The 17,523-nt window shown below is 46.4% G+C and overlaps 1 protein-coding gene and 1 long non-coding RNA gene across 3 annotated transcripts in view; one reads left to right on the top strand and one right to left on the bottom strand.

Annotated features, from left to right (window-relative positions):
- Nucleotides 1-5,374, bottom strand: part of GHRHR (growth hormone releasing hormone receptor) — a 395,967-nt gene extending 390,593 nt beyond the window's left edge. Inside the window, exons 1-2 of one of the 2 annotated variants that reach the window (XR_014517438.1) lie at nucleotides 4,983-5,264; nucleotides 1,105-1,207 (exon numbers count right to left, since the gene is read on the bottom strand). Coding sequence is in view for 1 of the 2 variants with exons in the window: in XM_083467128.1 (XP_083323254.1) it covers nucleotides 1,105-1,207; nucleotides 4,983-5,033 (154 nt within the window). In the remaining variant the exon portion in view is untranslated. Of the gene's footprint in view, nucleotides 1-1,104; nucleotides 1,208-4,982 lie in introns of both variants that reach the window. The other variant, XM_083467128.1, reaches the window with a different exon arrangement.
- LOC310689551 overlaps nucleotides 1-17,523 on the top strand; it is a 46,658-nt gene that overhangs the window by 10,176 nt on the left and 18,959 nt on the right. The gene's annotated exons all lie outside the window — the stretch shown is intronic.

Consider the following 17,523-nt stretch of genomic DNA (forward strand, 5'->3'; position numbering starts at 1 on the left):
GGAAACTGCATAAGGAGAGAGTGCTCAAGTCCAGCAAGCATCTGTTTGGCCACACTGTGAGAACAGGATACTGGCCTCCTCTTTTTCCCCTTTTTTTCTTATGTTTGGGTTTTTAAATACCTAGCCTGATGGAGAACTCTGCAGAACTAGGAAGCTTGTGCACTATTTTGTGGCATTTTGGCTGGCCTAAAATCAAGGGTTTGCTCTAATATGGACATTGGGATTTCCCTTATGAAATCCTGGCTCTACTTTTACGTTTTGTGCGACTGATGTAATGTACTCACTGAAGTTCACCCCAACCAGTAACCAGGCAGCCTCATTCTGCACCCCTTGAAACACCCAAACTATATTAAAGGATGTTCCCGCACCAGGTGAAAGTTAGTAATCAAACTGCAAAGTGAACGAAGGTAACACCAGGCTCCAGGACCTAAGCAAAACACAGGCTACACAACTGTGGCCCAACACCTTAACACTGACTAGGTAAAGGCACCCCTGACCATTAGGTCCAGTCATAGCCGACTCTGGGGTTGCGGAGCTCATCTCACTTTATTGGCCGAGGGAGCTGGTGTACAGCTTCCGGGCCATGTGGCCAGCATGACTAAACCGCTTCTGGCAAACCAGAGCAACACACAGAAACGCTGTTTACCTTCCTGCTGGAGTGGTACCTATTTATCTACTTGCACTCTGTGCTTTCGAACTGCTAGGTTGGCAGGTGCAGGGACCAAGCAACGGGAGCTTATCCCATCGCAGGGATTCGAACCACCGACCTTCTGATTGGCAGGTCCTAGGCTCTGTGGTTTAACCCACAGCACCACCCGTGTCCCTTAACACTGACTACATCTTTCTAAAATAGATACATGCGGGCTATTTGCACACCCCTCTCTGCCCTCCATCCCTGCAAGTGAAAGGCATGATCAGAGTTTGAGGACATGTTGTTTCAGCCAAACAAAGGACACTTAAGGAGGGTGTGAAGCAGAAGTGGTGAGGGGCATGGCTTGGGGCGACCGTCAAGTGCTAGAATGGAGGTCCGAAGGCATGAAATTTCCCAACCTTGAGATATCCAATGCCTCTCCAGAGATCCAAACACTGCTTCTTCTAAGGTACCTGCTGTTTCATTCATGTGCTGCCGAATCTCCTTGAGGCATTCACTCTCGTTTTTCTTCCATTCTGTTAAAGCTTCGCATTCTGCTTGAGACATTCCAAGACCCTGGAAACAGGGGAGAAATAAGAGGCTGGGCACGTTTATACAACCTCACCTTCTTTCCCTCCCTGCACCCCCACCAAAAAACCCCCTCCTTATAGTACAATCCTAACAATGGTCCCATCTGCACCATACATCTGAAGTATTATGATACCACTTTAAATAACCATGGCTGCCCCCAGCAAAGAAACCTGGGAACTGTAGTTTGTTAAAGAGGACAGTGAGAGTTGTTAGGAGATCCTATTTGCCTCCTAAACCTACAATTTCCACAGTGTTCTGTCAGTCAATGCCTCTTCCCTGGTAACTCTGGAAATCATAGCCCTGTGAGGCAAATAACAGTCCCCTAACAACTCTCAGCATCCTTAGGAAACTACAGTTCCCATGATTCTTTGGGAGGGGACCTATGGCTGTTTAAAGTGGTAGGATAGTGCTTTACATGTATAGTGCCCACGTCTACTCAAATACCCCTCCTACTGAATACAATGGGACTTACTCTCAGGGAAGTAGTGTGAGGATTGCAGCTTTTGTTGTTTGTGATGCTGTTAACATTTGAGCGATGTATTCCTCCCCTCTTCTTCCTTGAACATCCTACATCAGTTCACTACGTCAATCATCATTCAGTTGTTGGAAATGGTGTGACATGTAATAGTTATTACTGAATGAATGACTCAACGTTAAGTATATCTGGGGCTCAGAAAAAGGGGGAAATGTCATAGAATCATAGAATTTTACAGTTGGAAGGGAATCTAAGGCTCATCTAATCCAACCGCCAGGGCCTTCTCAGCAGTGGCGCTTGCCCTGTGGAATGCCCTCCTGTCAGATGTCAAGGAAATAAACAACTACCTGACTTTTAGAAGACATCTGAAGGCAGCCCTGTTTAGGGAAGTTGTTAATGTTTGATATTTTATTGTATTTTTAATATTTTGTTGGAAGCCGCCCAGTGGCTGGGGAAACCCAGCCAGATGGGTAGGGTATAAATAAATTATTATTATTATTATTATTATTATTATTATTATTATTATTCCCCCTTGCATTCTGGAATTCAGCACATGGCTGCAAACTTTCCTTTTGGCCTCTGCTCCTGATTCTTTTGACTAGTCATGGCTGGATGCTACAACCCATTGATTTGTTCCTGTTAAGGGGCGGGAGAGAATGAGACCCAGAACAATCAAAACACGGTGAAATCGACCTACTTGACAGGTGGCCTAGCTGATGCTGCTCAGCTCATTTCCACACCAGCAGGATAAATATTCAGCAAAGTTTCCAGATCTCTGGATCATATATTTTTTTCGGGTCACAAAGAGTGCAGAAGGCAATGACTCCCTAATGCATGCGCTATTCATATTCACAGCCTTCTTCATTAATGAAGAGGCCTCCAGCCAAATACATGGCTGGAAATGGCAAATACTTTACCCAATGCAAGTCTTCTATTTGCCACGCTCCTCTCAATTCTGTAAGAACATATAAAGAGTCTGCTTCTCCCCCTCTCTACACACTGTCCCAAGAGGGGAGTCTGTGCTATACTAAACCTTTTGGGTGCCCCTAGATTAGGGATGGGGAGAATTTCACAACCGATCCATTTTCCCAGAGAAGTCTGGGAACTGTAGTTCCGTGAGAGGGGAAAGGGTCTCTAAACAACTCCCAGCACCTTTAACAAACTACTGGATTCTTTGGGGGAAGCCGTGATGATTTAAAGTGGGATCATAGTGCTTTAAAAGTGTAGTGCAGATGAGATAGTGAGATTTATGAATCTAAATCTTCCTGGTCCAAAAGCTCTAGCCAGTACACAATCATTGAAATGTGCACATTAATTGAAATGCCGTGGGGCGCTGAATGACTTAACCACACGGTAGATGTCATAACATTCCCTTCTTTAATCTTGGCATGGTTAAGTTTAAATAATATACAGTGGTACCTTGGTTTAGGGACGCGGGTGGCGCTGTGGTCTAAACCACTGAGCCCAGAGCTTGCTGATCGGAAGGTCGGCGGTTCGAATCTCCACGATGGGGTGAGCTGCCATTGCTCTGTCCCTGCTCCTGCCAACCTAGCAGTTCAAAAGCACGTCAAAGTGCAAGTAGATAAATAGGTACCACTCCATTGGGAAGGTAAACGGAGTTTCTGTGTGCTGCTCTGGTTTGCCAGAAGCGGCTTAGTCATGACTTAGTTTGTCTGTGGACAAACGCCGGCTCCCTTGGCCTATAGAGTGAGATGAGTGCCGCAACCCCAGAGTCATCCACGACTAGACCCAACAGTCAGGGGTACTTTTATCTTTACCTTGGTTTACGAACTTAATCCGTTCTGGAAGTCCGTTCTTAAACCAAAGCATTCTTAAACCAAGGCGTGCTTTCCCATAGCAGCGGGGGACTCAATTTACAAATGGAACACAGTCTGCCTTGGAAGCAGAACATGTTCTGCTTCCAAGGCAAAGTTCACAAACCAAAACACTGACTTCCGGGTTTGCAGCGTTCTTAATCCAAGTTGTTCATAAACTAAGCTGTTCTTAAACCAAGGTACCACTGTATAGCCAGAGCAGAGGGTTCCAACACTATGACTAACTGGGGGGTGGGGAGCTTAAACCCTCAAAAAGTCCTCCTTGGATTTGGAGGTGTTTGGTAACAATGGCTAACACCCCTTTTAACGGATTTGCTCATCAATGGGGTTGGTGGGACAACTTCAGATGGGCTTGGAGGCAATGGGTTATCAGGACTCACTTCAGTCTAGCTTCAGGCAAAATTCAGGATTCAAACTGGGAGCCAATTTTTTTGGAAACATGAATCGTCCCAGCACTTGAGAAAAACATCGCATGAATTAAGCATTTAGTTTATATGCTGAACTGAAACTTTGGGACTCTCTTGAGCATCTTTCAGATTTTGCTTCCGAAATAAAGCTTTGAGACTCACTCTGAATGAAGTCAGACCTCAGGCTTTGGCAGTGGATTTTAAATGGCAACTTGCCACTGCGAATATTTTCACAACCATCACACACACCCTCCCCTTCAATCCTCAATTTATCCACAGCTGCAAATCTTGGGAACACTCTGGAATTAAGAGAACCTGTATCTGGAGTTTTTGCAAGCTAACGGACTGGAGAATTTCTTTCTCCCAGATTTGCTTCGCCACAGATGGAAACGGTGATGGCGGAGTGGAAAGCGTAGGTGGATTTTGTAGACAGGATTGGCCATTTCCCCGATTACTTGATTTATATTTCAAATCATGTACAAGTGACCTTTAGCAGAATATCGGAAGGGGTGAGGTAGTTGGCAGGGCAGCCTGGAATATAGTCGAACCATCAGTAGACCCAGTTCTGAATTGTCTACACTGACTGGCTGGGTTTTGGGCATCTCCATGCCTATCCGTAGATCCCAGGACCACTCAGCAAGACATTTTAAGCAATACTCAAGGTGACAAACCAACAGATCACACAGAGTTGCCGCTACGTCCCCACGCAATGTTTCCCAAGCTCTGTCCCATCATTGTATCAGAACAAGCCCTTAAATTTCCCCATTTATTCCTCTTATCCTTAGTGCTTCTGAGAAACAGAACTGGAGCTCTCTAAGTCAGAGTTTGCGTTCACAGGAAACATTCGCAGGTAAGCGCTGCAATTTGACAGTCAAAAGAAATCCCATTAGCGCACCTTTCTCTGCCCTTCTCTGAGCACCTCCTGCCAAATCAACGCCAAAAGAAAGAAAGATTGATGCGATATCAAACAGGGATCTGATCCGAGCAGAAGTGGACAGATGCACGGGAACAACGACAACAAGACTTTTGGACTTTTTACTTACAAGAGACGGCAGAGTCAGCAGGAAGAAGATCCATATATTTCCCGAGTTCATGTTGCAGAAGTTAGAGAGGCAGCCCCACTTCCGAGCATCCCTCTCTCCTCTCTCCTCCCTATTGCCTGTTACTGATCTGAAGCACACAAATGATCAACAGAACCGGTGAATGTGTGTAGTGGAAGTGAGGAGGGGGAGTGGTGGAGAGAGAGAGAGAGAGACTCAATATTATTAGCAACTCTCCTGGCTGCGATTGATTTGCCTTCCACCTGTGTGCATTCGGAGAACTCTGCCAATTACTGCCAACGGGAGCTGGCGGGTCCCTCAGAAATGCAACGCAAACAGCGACAACACAAAAGATGTGCACAGACCTGCTCAAGTTGACTGCTTTCATGCAAATCAATGCAACTTGCACATACAGGAAACATATTAATTGGGAATGTGGGTGTTCCAAGCAAGGAGCTGGATTGTTTGGAGCTATGGGTGAAGGGAGAAGGAAAACAAATTTCCCCAACCTGATACTGTGGGCTGATGCTTTGGACTACAACTCCCATCATCTATGACCGGCGGCTATGTTGGATGGGCCTGATGGAAGTTGGAGTCCAACAACATTGGGAGAGAATAATAATAATAATAATAATAATAATAATAATAATAATAATAATAACAATAATAATAATAATAATTTATTATTTATACCCCGCCCATCTGGCTGGGCTTCCCCAGCCACTCTGGGCGGTTTCCAAAAGAAATATTAAAATACTGTAATACATCGAACATTAAAAGCTGGTAAACAGCTGCTCTGGACACAGAATTGACCTGCGCCTCCATGGACAGCTGTGAGTCCAAAATGACTCCCAGGCTGCACACCTGGTCCTTCAGGGGCACAGTTACCCCATTCAGGACCAGGGAATCCTCCACACCTGCCCGCCTCCTGTCCCCCCAAAACAGTACTTCTGTCTTGTCAGGATTCAACCTCAATCAGGTTGCGTCTCTGGACTCAGTCTCCCATCCCTGAGCATTGGAACATAGGAAGCCAACAGTGGCCCATCTAGTCCAGTAGTGTCTGCACTGACTAACAGCAGCACTCCAGGGTTTCAGATATCGGATATTCCCAGGGGTACCTGAAGATGCTGTGGTTTGAACCTGGGACCTTCTGCAGGTGAAGCTGGTGCTCTGTCATTGAGCCATGGCTCTTCCCAACCTGGGTGCCCTCCTGTCATTGTTGAGGTTGAGGACTACAACTCCTATCATCCTGAAGGAGCATCTCCGCACCCATCATTCAGCCTGGACACTGAGGTCCAGCTCTGGGGGCCTTTGGGTGAGTCCCTCATTGTGTGAAGTGAGGTTACAAGGAATGAGGCAGAGGGCCTTCTCGGTGGTGGCACCTTCCCTGGGGAACACCCTCCCATCAGGTGTCAAGGAGATAAATAAATTGAAATACTTTATTGTCACTTGTACAACTTGTATACAGTGAGATTACACGAGCACCCCCCACTCAGCTCTCTTAGTCTTAATTCCCCATGTATACTGACGCACACCCACCAAACCTGAAAGTCAGTTGCCCTGTTGTTATCTTTTCATTCAGCAGCCTAACGGCCCACGGATAGAAGCTGTTTTTTACCCTGTTGGTGAGACTAATCATGCTTCTATATCTTCTGCCCGAGGGCAGGAGATCAAGAAAGTGCCGGCCAGGGTGTGAATCATCCCTGAGAATTTTCCTCACTCTCCTGAGGCAACTTTCTTCCGCTGTTTCATCCAGCGGATTCACGGGACAGCCCATAATACCTTGTGCTGTATTCACCACCCTTTGTAGGCACTTCCTATCAGATGATGTCAAAATAACAATGCCACTTTAAGAAGACATCTGAAAGCAGCTCTGTATCAGGAAGTTATTAATGTCTGGTGTTTTATTATGTTTTTATATGTGCTGGAAGCTACTCTGAGCAGCTGGAGAAACCCAGCAGGATGGGCAGAATATTATTATTATTATTATTATTATTATTATTATTATTATCCTTGACCATTGGCCATGCTGGCTGGGGCTGATGGAAGTTGGAGTCCAACAACTTCTGTAATTCAACAGGTTCTGTTGCTGGACTGCAGGAAAGTTTGTAGCCATGTGCTGAATCCCAGAATGCAAGGGGGAATAATAATAATAATAATAATAATAATAATAATAATAATAATTTATTATTTGTAACCCGCCCATCTGGCTGGGTTTCCCCAGCCACTCTGGGTGGCTTCCACAGAGACCAAAAATACACTAAAATGTCACACATTAAAAACTTCCCTGAACAGGGCTGCCTTCAGATGTCTTCTGAATGTCAGGTAGTTGTTTATCGCTTTGACATCTGATGGGAGGGCGTTCCACAGGGCGGGCGCCACCACCAAGAAGGCCCTCTGCCTGGTTCCCTGTAGCTTTGCTTCTTGCAGTGAGGGAACCGCCAGAAGGCCCTCGGTGCTGGACCTCAGCGTCCGGGCAAAACGATGGGGGTGGAGATCCCATCAGTCCTAATTTTTGGCCATGCTGCTTGGGGATGAAGGCAGTTTCATATAGTCATCTGTATCTTTATGGCAGGGAGAAGCCATAGTTCATCACTCACCTGTCAGCTGAAAGACCTGGCTTATTGTGGCTGAAATGGCCAGATAAAGATCAATTCACTACCTGCAGCTGCACACCAGGAAGTGCAATGGCCCTTAGTGCAATGACAACACCCTATAATGATGGATTCTTTGGGTCACAAAGCACAATCAGATTGCGATGGGGAGCGGGGAGCGCCCTCCCACCTCTGAGTGTGGAGGAAGAGTAATTGGAGGCAATGAATTAATTTTAATTACGCATAAAATGGGCAGGTGGGTTTTGATGAGTAGTGGAGCTGATTCGAGGAAATGTTGAATAGGAAGCTTTAAATCGCGCTAAGTAGGAGGTAGCTACGTTCAGGTGAGTGAGTGAGATATAGAGCTAACAGGAGCTGTTTTTCTGCCCTAGTTAGAAATGTTTTCTCTCCTCCAACCCCCCATGTTATTTTATGGGGAGAACTGGGCTCCATCCTAGGGGATTTCCCTAATTGCATCCTTTCCCCTCTTCCCGCGCCCAAATCCATGCATCTGAATTGAATGAAGAGGGAGATCAATGATGTCTGTTTCAGCAGCAATATTACAAAAGGCCCATTTTTGTAGGGTCATTAATTTTAGCCGCACTTTAACTTTTCACGGTCGGAATCTGGGGGTGGGGGGTAGAAGTGTGACTTATATTCAGGCCAATATAGTATGGTGTTATTTACACATAGATACAACCTGAGCATCAAAAAAATGAAGATCATGGCCACTGGTCCCATCACCTCCTGGCAAATAGAAGGGGAAGAAATGGAGGCAGTGAGAGATTTTACTTTCTTGGGCTCCATGATCACTGCAGATGGTGGCAGCAGCCACAAAATTAAAAGACGCCTGCTTCTTGGGAGAAAAGCAATGACAAATCTAGACAGCATCTTAAAAAGTAGAGACATCACCTTGCCAACAAAGGTCCGTATAGTTCAAGCTATGGTTTTCCCAGTAGTGATGTATGGAAGTGAGAGCTGGACCATAAAGAAGGCTGATCACTGATGAATTGATGCTTTTGAATTATGGTGCTGGAGGAGACTCTTGAGAGTCCTATGGACTGCAAGAAGATCAAACCTATCCATGCTGAAGGAAATCAGCCCTGAGTGCTCACTGGAAGGACAGATCCTGAAGCTGAGGTCCAATACTTTGGCCACCTCATGAGAAGAGAAGACTCCCTGGAAAAGACCCTGACGTTGGGAAAGATGGAGGGCACAAGGAGAAGGGGACGACAGAGGACGAGATGGTTGGACAGTGTCCTCGAAGCTACCAGCATGAGTTTGACCAAACTGTGGGAGGCAGTGGAAGACAGGAGTGCCTGGCATGCTCTGGTCCATGGGGTCACGAAGAGTAGGACACGACTAAACAACTAAACAACAACAACCTGAGCAGAAGATGGGGGAGCTTGCAGCTTCGACACACCCAAAATGATCTTCCTTCTTCATTCATTCAGCCCAGAGCAAGCATGTCTTTTTGCCTCCAGCTGCCAGCCTGCTTCCTGCTTCCTTACTCTCACATCTCTGGACTCTGCCCCCTTCCCCTGGGAGACTTTGTCCCGACTGAATTCTTAGTTGCCAGAGCTGGCTTTCCACAGTCTAGGGCAAACACTTCTTGAATTTAACAGCCAAGTGGGGATTTTCCTTCCAAATAAACCACAACAATATAAAACAGAGGGTCTTCTTTTGCACACTACTCCATTTCTGGGCAAGAACATATTTTTGTGAGCCAGTGGTGGTGTGATGGTTGGGGTGTCGAATCAGGATCTTGAAGACCCGGGTTCGAATCCCCCACTTGGCCATGAAGCTTGCTGGGTGACCTTGGGCCAGTCACTGTTAGGAGCTCATCTTACACTCAAGTAGGACCCTGGCATGTTCTCTCCCTCCTTGTCGATCGTTTGGGAGCTTCTAAAGCTTTCTTCTGCCCGAACATCACAGCGACTGATGCCAACAGACATTGGCACAGATCCGCAGAGTCTGCACAGTTCGCGTGACAGACCTCAGCAACTCAGCATTTTGGCTAATCTACTTTATTTACGAATGTGACGTGGGTGGCGCTGTGGGTTAAACCACAGAGCCTAGGACTTGACGATCAGAAGGTCAGTGGTTTGAATCCCAACGACGGGGTGAGCTCCTGTTGCTCGGTCCCTGCTCCTGCCAACCTAGCAATCCAAAAGCATGTCAAAGTGCAAGTAGATAAATAGGCACCACTCCGGCGGGAACGTAAACGGCGTTTCCGTGCGCCGCTCTGGTTCGCTGGCCACATGACCTGGAAGCTGTATGACGGCTCCCTCGGCCAATAAAGCGAGATGAGCACCGCAACCCCAGAGTCGTCCGCAACTGGACCTAATGGTCAGGGGTCCCTTTACTTTATTTACATATAAACACACACGGAGCACTGCAACATGGCTCCCTCTCTCTCTCTAGCATCAGACAGCAAAGAGAAAAAGAACAAAGGACAATAGTTCCACTTCACGGAACACAGTAACACAAACATCCTGTCTCCGTCACATCCCACTCTGTGGAGACAAAACATACACCATCATGTGAAAGACAACAATCCCATGACTGCAATCATGGAGCAGGAATTCTAACAGTCACTGCCTCACTGTCTACCTCATAGGGTTTGTTGTGGGGATTAAACGAGGAGGGGGTGAACCGCCACCTTGAGCTCCTTGGAGGAAAAGGTGAAATATAAATGCAATAAATACAAAAAAATAAAATATGAACACATATTTCACCATGACAAGGTAAGCTTGAGATGCTTCACTGGCTGAAGTTCTAAATGACTTCTGTAAGTGCCCTGAGAATTAGGCAGAAACATTGAAGCCTCTCTCCCGGAGGAAGAAAACTTTTAAGAAACTGATTTTGACACTAAGCTGCATAGCTTGCATAGAACATGGACTCTGAAAATGGGATTGTTTACAGGAGCTGTAGCTCATGGATCCCATCAATATGGAAATTAACAGCACTGACACTAAACTGGCCTATTTATATCTTCCACGCAGGAGGAACATTTTTGCATAGAAACAAGTAACCAGAAGGACTCACTCCCATTGTAGCAACTTAGCCTCTGGCCTTCGGACGTATCAAAAACAAGCGTAATCAACGCACCTCAGTGTAGCCAGCCAAGTACATAGATTAATCTGTTTGTGAATGAAGGGATTTAAAAAAAGAAAAGCAAAAAAGCAAATAGCAGCTAACCAGGTAATTTGAAACATTTCCATGGCTGCCAGGGACGAAATCTGTCCCAAGTTCTGTTGCTGCATACAAAACAGTTCCTTAAGATTCATTGCAACGAGCAAACTTCAATCAAAAGCTCCGACATCTTTCTGAAAGCGAAGCCTGGGCTTTCTCATCTGCCATCCAATTAAACCAAAGCTCCTGAGTTTTGGGGAAGAGCTGCTTGTGTGCAGTCGCTGCCCATGTGTGTGCCTGGGCACGTGGATGTGTGTGTACCAAGACATATTTGCAAGGAACCTTGGACAGATAGATGTGCATCGCAGGGGGCTGGGTGATCATTGGTTTCTGTCAGGGAACTGACATCGGAGCTAGAGGCGGAGGGAAGGCTCTCAAATGATGCTGGAGAAGGGCCCAGCAGGCAGTGGCGTAGCGTGGGTTGTCAGCACCCGGGGCAAGGCAAGTAATTTGCGCCCCCTAACCCGTGGATTTTAGCACCCGAGTGCGAGCGCCCCCCCCCATGTTGCACCCGGTGCGGCCGGCACCCTTGGCACCCCCCACGCTACGCCACTGTTCCAACGTTCAGCTTCACTGGATGCCCACGAGTTATATTGTACAGAGAGAGGGATAAAAACTTTCCTCTCTGTCCACTCTCTCCTTGCCGTGCCTTAGTTTTGCAGGCTTCTCTCCTGTCGCCTCTTGCTTGCCTTTTCTCTAAACTAAAAACAAACCCAATGCTGCCGCCTTTCCTCAGGGCACCGGCTCCATCCCCTTGCTTAGATTCCCTCTACCAAAGCTGAAAGCAGCCTGAAGTTCCTCCTGATCATGAATGGGAAACAGCTGGCGAAGCCGGCGGCCTGCCAGGGAAGGGATCTCTTCCTAACCTGCTCCACGGAGCCCGTTCCTTGCAAGCGCTCCGTGTCCCTCGGATGGCGAGCGCCTTTGGAAACGCGGAGCAGGCGCTTGCCGGTGAGCAGCCCCCCCCCGCCCCTTCCCAAGCTAATCCTTTTACAACCGAAAGCCCCTTAACCCGCTGGCGAGAGGCTTAGCCGGGCCTCGCCCGCCCACCGGCTTCCTCTCGGAGGTTTTTGGGGAGCGCAGGGCGCGGCGAGGCCCGGCGGCGCGTCGGGGTGCGGAGGCTGCCCGTGCCGGCCAGGCGTCGGTGGTGGCGTCGGCGCTGCTGCAGCGGCTGCTCCTCCTGCGAGCAGTGAGTGGAGCGCAGCCGCAGCGGCGGCGGGGGGCGCGCGCGCGCTAGGGCGCAAGGCTGGCGGTGGCTTCGGGGAGCCCGGCGGAGGAAGGAACTTGTCCCTTCCCTCTGGACTCATGCCCCCCCAGATGTTGCGCCCGGTGCGGCCGACACCCTTGGCACCCCCCACGCTACGCCACTGCCAGCAGGGAGAGAGGCAGCTCCGCAGATGGGGAAGCAAATCAGCGCAACACCAGGGATATCGAGGGGCTGATGGGGGAATCGGCGAGAGGGCTCCAGGACTCTTCACCGGACACCAGCGGGGAGAGCACGGGTCCTCCGCTACCCACGCCCACCCTGCGCAGAAGACTTCCGCGCAGAGAGAGTAGGAGGAGACTGGGTGTCAAACAACTTTTATGTTGGAAAAGATTTAAGAAACGCCCACTGACGGATTCTGCTAGCGACTGAGGCAGCCACGAATTGAAGGGCTGTCCAGACAGAAAGGTTTAACAAGGCAACGTAACCAGGAGAGGCGGCAACTTACGCACGAGCAACCCCATACCCATTACAGTTTCCCTTCTTTTTTTAAAAAAAAATTCTTTTAATTAATTTCCGTTAACCAGTCAAACACAAACAACAACAAAACGAAACGAAATCACCACAAAAAAGAAAACGAACAACAAAGAGCATCAAACAAATAATTGACTTCCCTCCACCTCAGTTTTGGATTATATAACAAATAATTTTCCCCCGCAGTTTCGATTTATAACATCTGCGCGTCGAAGGGTTATATTGAACCTACTGTGATATTTAAATTTCTTACTTCTACTTCAATATATGTTAGAAATTTATTCCATTCCTTAATAAACTTTGTATCTTTCTGGTCTCTAATTTTTTGTGTCACTTTTGCCAATTCTATGTATTCAAATAATTTACTTTGCCACTCTTTAACAGTTGGTAAGTTTGTTGTCTACCTGTTTTGTGCTATCAGTATTCTAGCAGCTGTTGTTGCATATTGAAATAATATCTGATCCTCTTTCTTAATTTCGCCTCCAATCATCCCCAAAAGAAAAGCTTCAGGTTTTTTAACAAATGTGTATTTAAATATATATTTTTAGTTCGTTGTAAATAAGTTCCCAAAACTTTTTTATTTTTTCACAAGTCCACCACATATGGTAGAAATTTCCTTCCTTATTTTTGCATTTCCAACACCCTTTATCTCCAGTCTTGTAAAAAAAAAATTATTTTACAGGTGTGATGTACCATCGGTACATCATTTTTTTCCATATTTTCTCTAAGTGCAACACAAGCTGTAAATTTCATTTCTTTTTTCCAGAGCTTTACCCAACTGTCATATCCCAAATTATATCCCAAATCTATGGCCCATTTTACCATAACTTCTTTTATCTCCTCGTCTTTAGTGTCCCATTCTAACAGTTGGTTATACATTAGATGTTTTTTCATTCATCCCTATCTTTTTGTCTTCAGTCCACAGAGCATTGATTTGATGAAACTGTAGCCAGCCCATTAATTTATTTCTTAACTCTTCATATGTTTTGATTTTCCATCCTTTTTCCGTTCTGACCAGTAGATCTTCGTACGTCCATCTTTCACCTTCCATATTTATTTTTTTGATTGTTAAGATATCGATTGGTGATAACCACCAGGGAGTGTTTCTTTCAAGCAGTTTTTTACGTCTTTCCCATAGCTCAAGCAGTGGTACCCTAATGATATGGTTGGAGAATCCTTTGTGCACTTTCCCCTTATTGTGCCACAAATATGCGTGCCATCCGAATCTGATGTTAAAACCCTCTAAATCCAATAAATCTGTATTCTTTATGACAATCCACTCTTTAATCCAACAAAGGCACGGGGCTTCAAAATATAATTTTAAATTTGGTACCGCAAATCTTCCTCTATCTCTTTGGTCCATAAGTAATTTAAATTTAATTCTTGGTCTTTTCCCCTGCCAAATAAATTTTGATAATTTTTTTTGCCAATCCTTAAATACCATGGTTCCCCTAATCACCGGAATATTTTGAAATAAAAACAGCAATTTTGGAAGTATATTCATCTTAATTGCCGCCATTCTTCCTGACCATGATAATTTTACCCTGTTCCAGGTATCCAAGTCCTTTTTGATTTCTTTCCAGGTATTTGTGTAATTGTTCCCTTCAAAGTCCACAATTCTATGATTCGTAAGACCAGCTTAACTCAACAGGCCTGTGTTCTTCAGCCTTGGTTCCCTGCACAGACACTCCAGGCAGCCTCCTCGAGTGGCAGAAACACCATGATAATCACCTTGAATGCAGCAGCCAGACTGGTGACTGGGAGCAGCCTCCGAGACCATATAACACCGCTCCTCAAAGACCTACACTGGCTCCCAGTATGTTTCCGAGCACAATTCAAAGTGTTGGTATTGACCTTGAAAGCCCTAAATGGCCTCGGTCCTGTATATCCAAAGGAGCATCTCCACACCTATCGTTCAGCTCAGACATTCAGGTCCCGCTCTGAGGGCCTTCTGGCGGTTCCCTCTCTGTGAGAAGTGAGGTTACAGGGAACCAGACAGATGGCCTTCTTGGTAGTGGCGCCTGCCCTGTGGAACGCTCTCCCTTCAGATGTGAAGGAAATAAGCAGCTATCTTCTCTTTAAAAGACATCTGAAGGCAGCCCTGTTTAGGGAAGTTTTTAATATTTGATGCTGTATTGTTTTTAACACTTGATTAGAAGCTGCCCAGAGTGGCTGGGGAAACTCAGCCAGATGGGCGGGGTATAAATGCGGAGATGCTCCTTCAGGTATACTGGGCTGAGGCCATTCAGGGCTTTAAAGGTCAGCACCAACACTTTGAATTGTGCTCGGAAAGGTTAACCATATTGATTCATATGCTGTTAGTAGATTCTTGTTGTTGTCTTGTTGGGCTGTGAAAGGGAGCCATACCAGGGTGAAGGTGTCTTCTATTTGTCCCCATGTCAGTTTCAGTTTATTGCTTATTTTTTCTAATAAGGCTGTTTCCCATACTCTTTGGTACCATTGGCCCATGCTTACTCCTGACAGGTTTCTCCAGTGTCTGGCTATGACGTTTCTGGCTGCTCATTTGAGAGACTAAGGTCTGTTACTCTTAGCACAGAAACGTTTGTTGGCCACGACCTACTTTATCAGGTGCACAAAGATGGAATCAGTAGATCAATTCTGGGGACGGATGGAGCGTGAGCTTGCAGGGCACAAATTCATCCAGATATTTGTTTGTCTGGCTGACATGATTAGAGGGTTCTTCTTCTGTCAAAAGCTCATGTCCCCAGAGTTTAGCTCGTGTCGTCTACTAGAAGTAACTTTCAGGAGTCTCATCTTTTGTGCTTTTCAGTGGGGGTCAACATCTGCTAGCTCATAGGCCAAAGGCTGCTGTCTTACACTGAGTTAGGCCATTAATCTAGCTAGCTCAGTACTGCTGGCACTGACTGATAGAGTATCAGGAAGGGGATGATTCTCAGTCCTACTTAGAAGCACAGCTGTCAACTTTCAGATTTGAAAATAAGGGATCAGCAGCCTCACCTGTCCCGGGGACAGTCTACCGGATATCTAACAATCCGGGATAGCAGCGGGAAGCAGCGGGAAATGGCGCTGGAATAAGGGAATTTCCCACAAAAAAGGGGAAGGTTGACAGTTATGCTTAGGAGATGCCAAAGATGGAGCCTGGGACCTTCTGCACACAGAGAAAAAGCTCCTTGGGGGAAAAAGGTGTGATGTAGATGCAGTAAATAAAATATATATACAAATACAGTCGTACCTTGGATCCCAAACACCTTGCGAGTCGAACGTTTTGGCTCCCGAACGCCGCAAACCTAGAGGTGAGTGTTCCAGTTTGCGAATGTTCTTTGGAACCCAAACGTCCTGATGTGGCTTCTGCGGCTTCCGATTGGCTGCAGGAGTTTCCTGCAGCCAATCGGAAGCTGCACCTTGGTTTTCGAACATTTTGGAACGGATTCCGACTTCTGGAACGGATTCCATTTGACTTACAAGGTAACACTGTACACACAAATGCGAACACATGTATTTGTTAGAATTTCCGCTCCATGATTGCAGTCATGGGATTGTTGTCTTTCACAAGACGGTATATGTTTTGACTCCACAGAGTGGGAAGTGATGGAGACAGGATGTTTGTGTTACTGTGTTCCGTGAAGTGGGACTATTGTCCTTTGTTCTTTTTCTCTTTGCTGTCTGATGCTAGAGAGAGAGGGAGCCATGTTGCAGTGCTCCGTGTGTGTTTATATGTAAATAAAGTAGATTAGCCAAAATGCTGAGTTGCTGAGGTCTGTTACGCAAGTTGCGCAAACTCTGCAGATCCCTAAGTGTGCCAGTGTCTGTTGGCATCAGTCGCTGTGATGTTCCGGCTGAAGAAAGCTTTTGAAGCTCCCGAACGATTGACCAGGAGGGAGGGAACATGCCAGTTGGGCATGTGTCTCTGCCAGGGTCCTACTCAAGTGTAGGCTGAGCTCCTGACAGTATTGCCTACTAATTGTACAGTTAAAGAATTGCTCAATAAATTACAAGTGTAAATAAGTTGTCAGAGAGCCGTGCCACAGACCTGTACCGCTGAGAGAAGCCTGCTTTTGCATTCAATATGAACTCTGCGTGGAATGTGGGTGGCACTGTGGGTTAAACCACAGAGCCTAGAACTTGCCAATCAGAAGGTTGGTGGTTTAAATCCCCACGACGGGGTGAGCTCTTGTTGCACGGTCCCAGCTCCTGCCAACCTAGCAGTTCGACAGCATGAGAGCCAGTGTGGTATAGTGGTTAAGAGCAGTAGTCTCGTAATCTGGGGAACCGGGTTCGTGTCTCCGCTCCTCCACATGCAGCTGTTGTTGTGGGGGAGGAAGGGAAAGGAGAATGTTAGCCACTTTGAGACTCCTTAAAAGGGAGTGAAAGGCGGGATATCAAATCCAAACTACTACTACTACTACTACTCTTCTTCTTCTTCTTCTTCTTCTTCTTCTTCTTCTTCTTCTTCGTGCAAGTAGATAAATAGGTACCACTCTGGTGGGAAGGTAAACAGCGTTTCCATGTGCTGGTCTGGTTCGCCAGAAGCGGCTTAGTCATGCTGGCCACATGCCCCGGAAGTTATACGCTGGCTCCCTTGGCCAATAAAGCGAGATGAGCGCCACAACACCAGAGTCGGTCACGACTGGACCTGATGGTCAGGGGTCCCATCACCTTTACCTTTATGAATTCTGTAAGACAAGCTTTTGAAAGCTTCTGGAACGCTGACTCCATTCATATCCTCCTTGTTGGTTCGTGCTATGAAAGTACAGATTGGTTTTCCGGCTAATTTGTCCCTAACTAGAGAAGCATGAATATTGCTCTTCCTAGAAAATAGAAGCCTGTGTCCAAGCAATTTATTTTATTAAGCCTTAATTAACCAGACTCGAACTACGTTGGAAACTCGGTGCATGAAATCTCCAGCTGACCATCGAGTTCCATTTCTGTTTTTCAAAAGAAAAGAAAAATGGGGGAGAGAGGAAGGAGAAAAACAAAAGGCTAACGCTACCTCCAGGAAATCCTAATATGGCTTGAATCATTTCGTTATTCCTAA

This window comes from Podarcis liolepis (assembly GCF_965112155.1).
Source record: "Podarcis liolepis genome assembly, chromosome: 12".
Taxonomy (NCBI): Eukaryota; Metazoa; Chordata; class Lepidosauria; order Squamata; family Lacertidae; genus Podarcis; species Podarcis liolepis.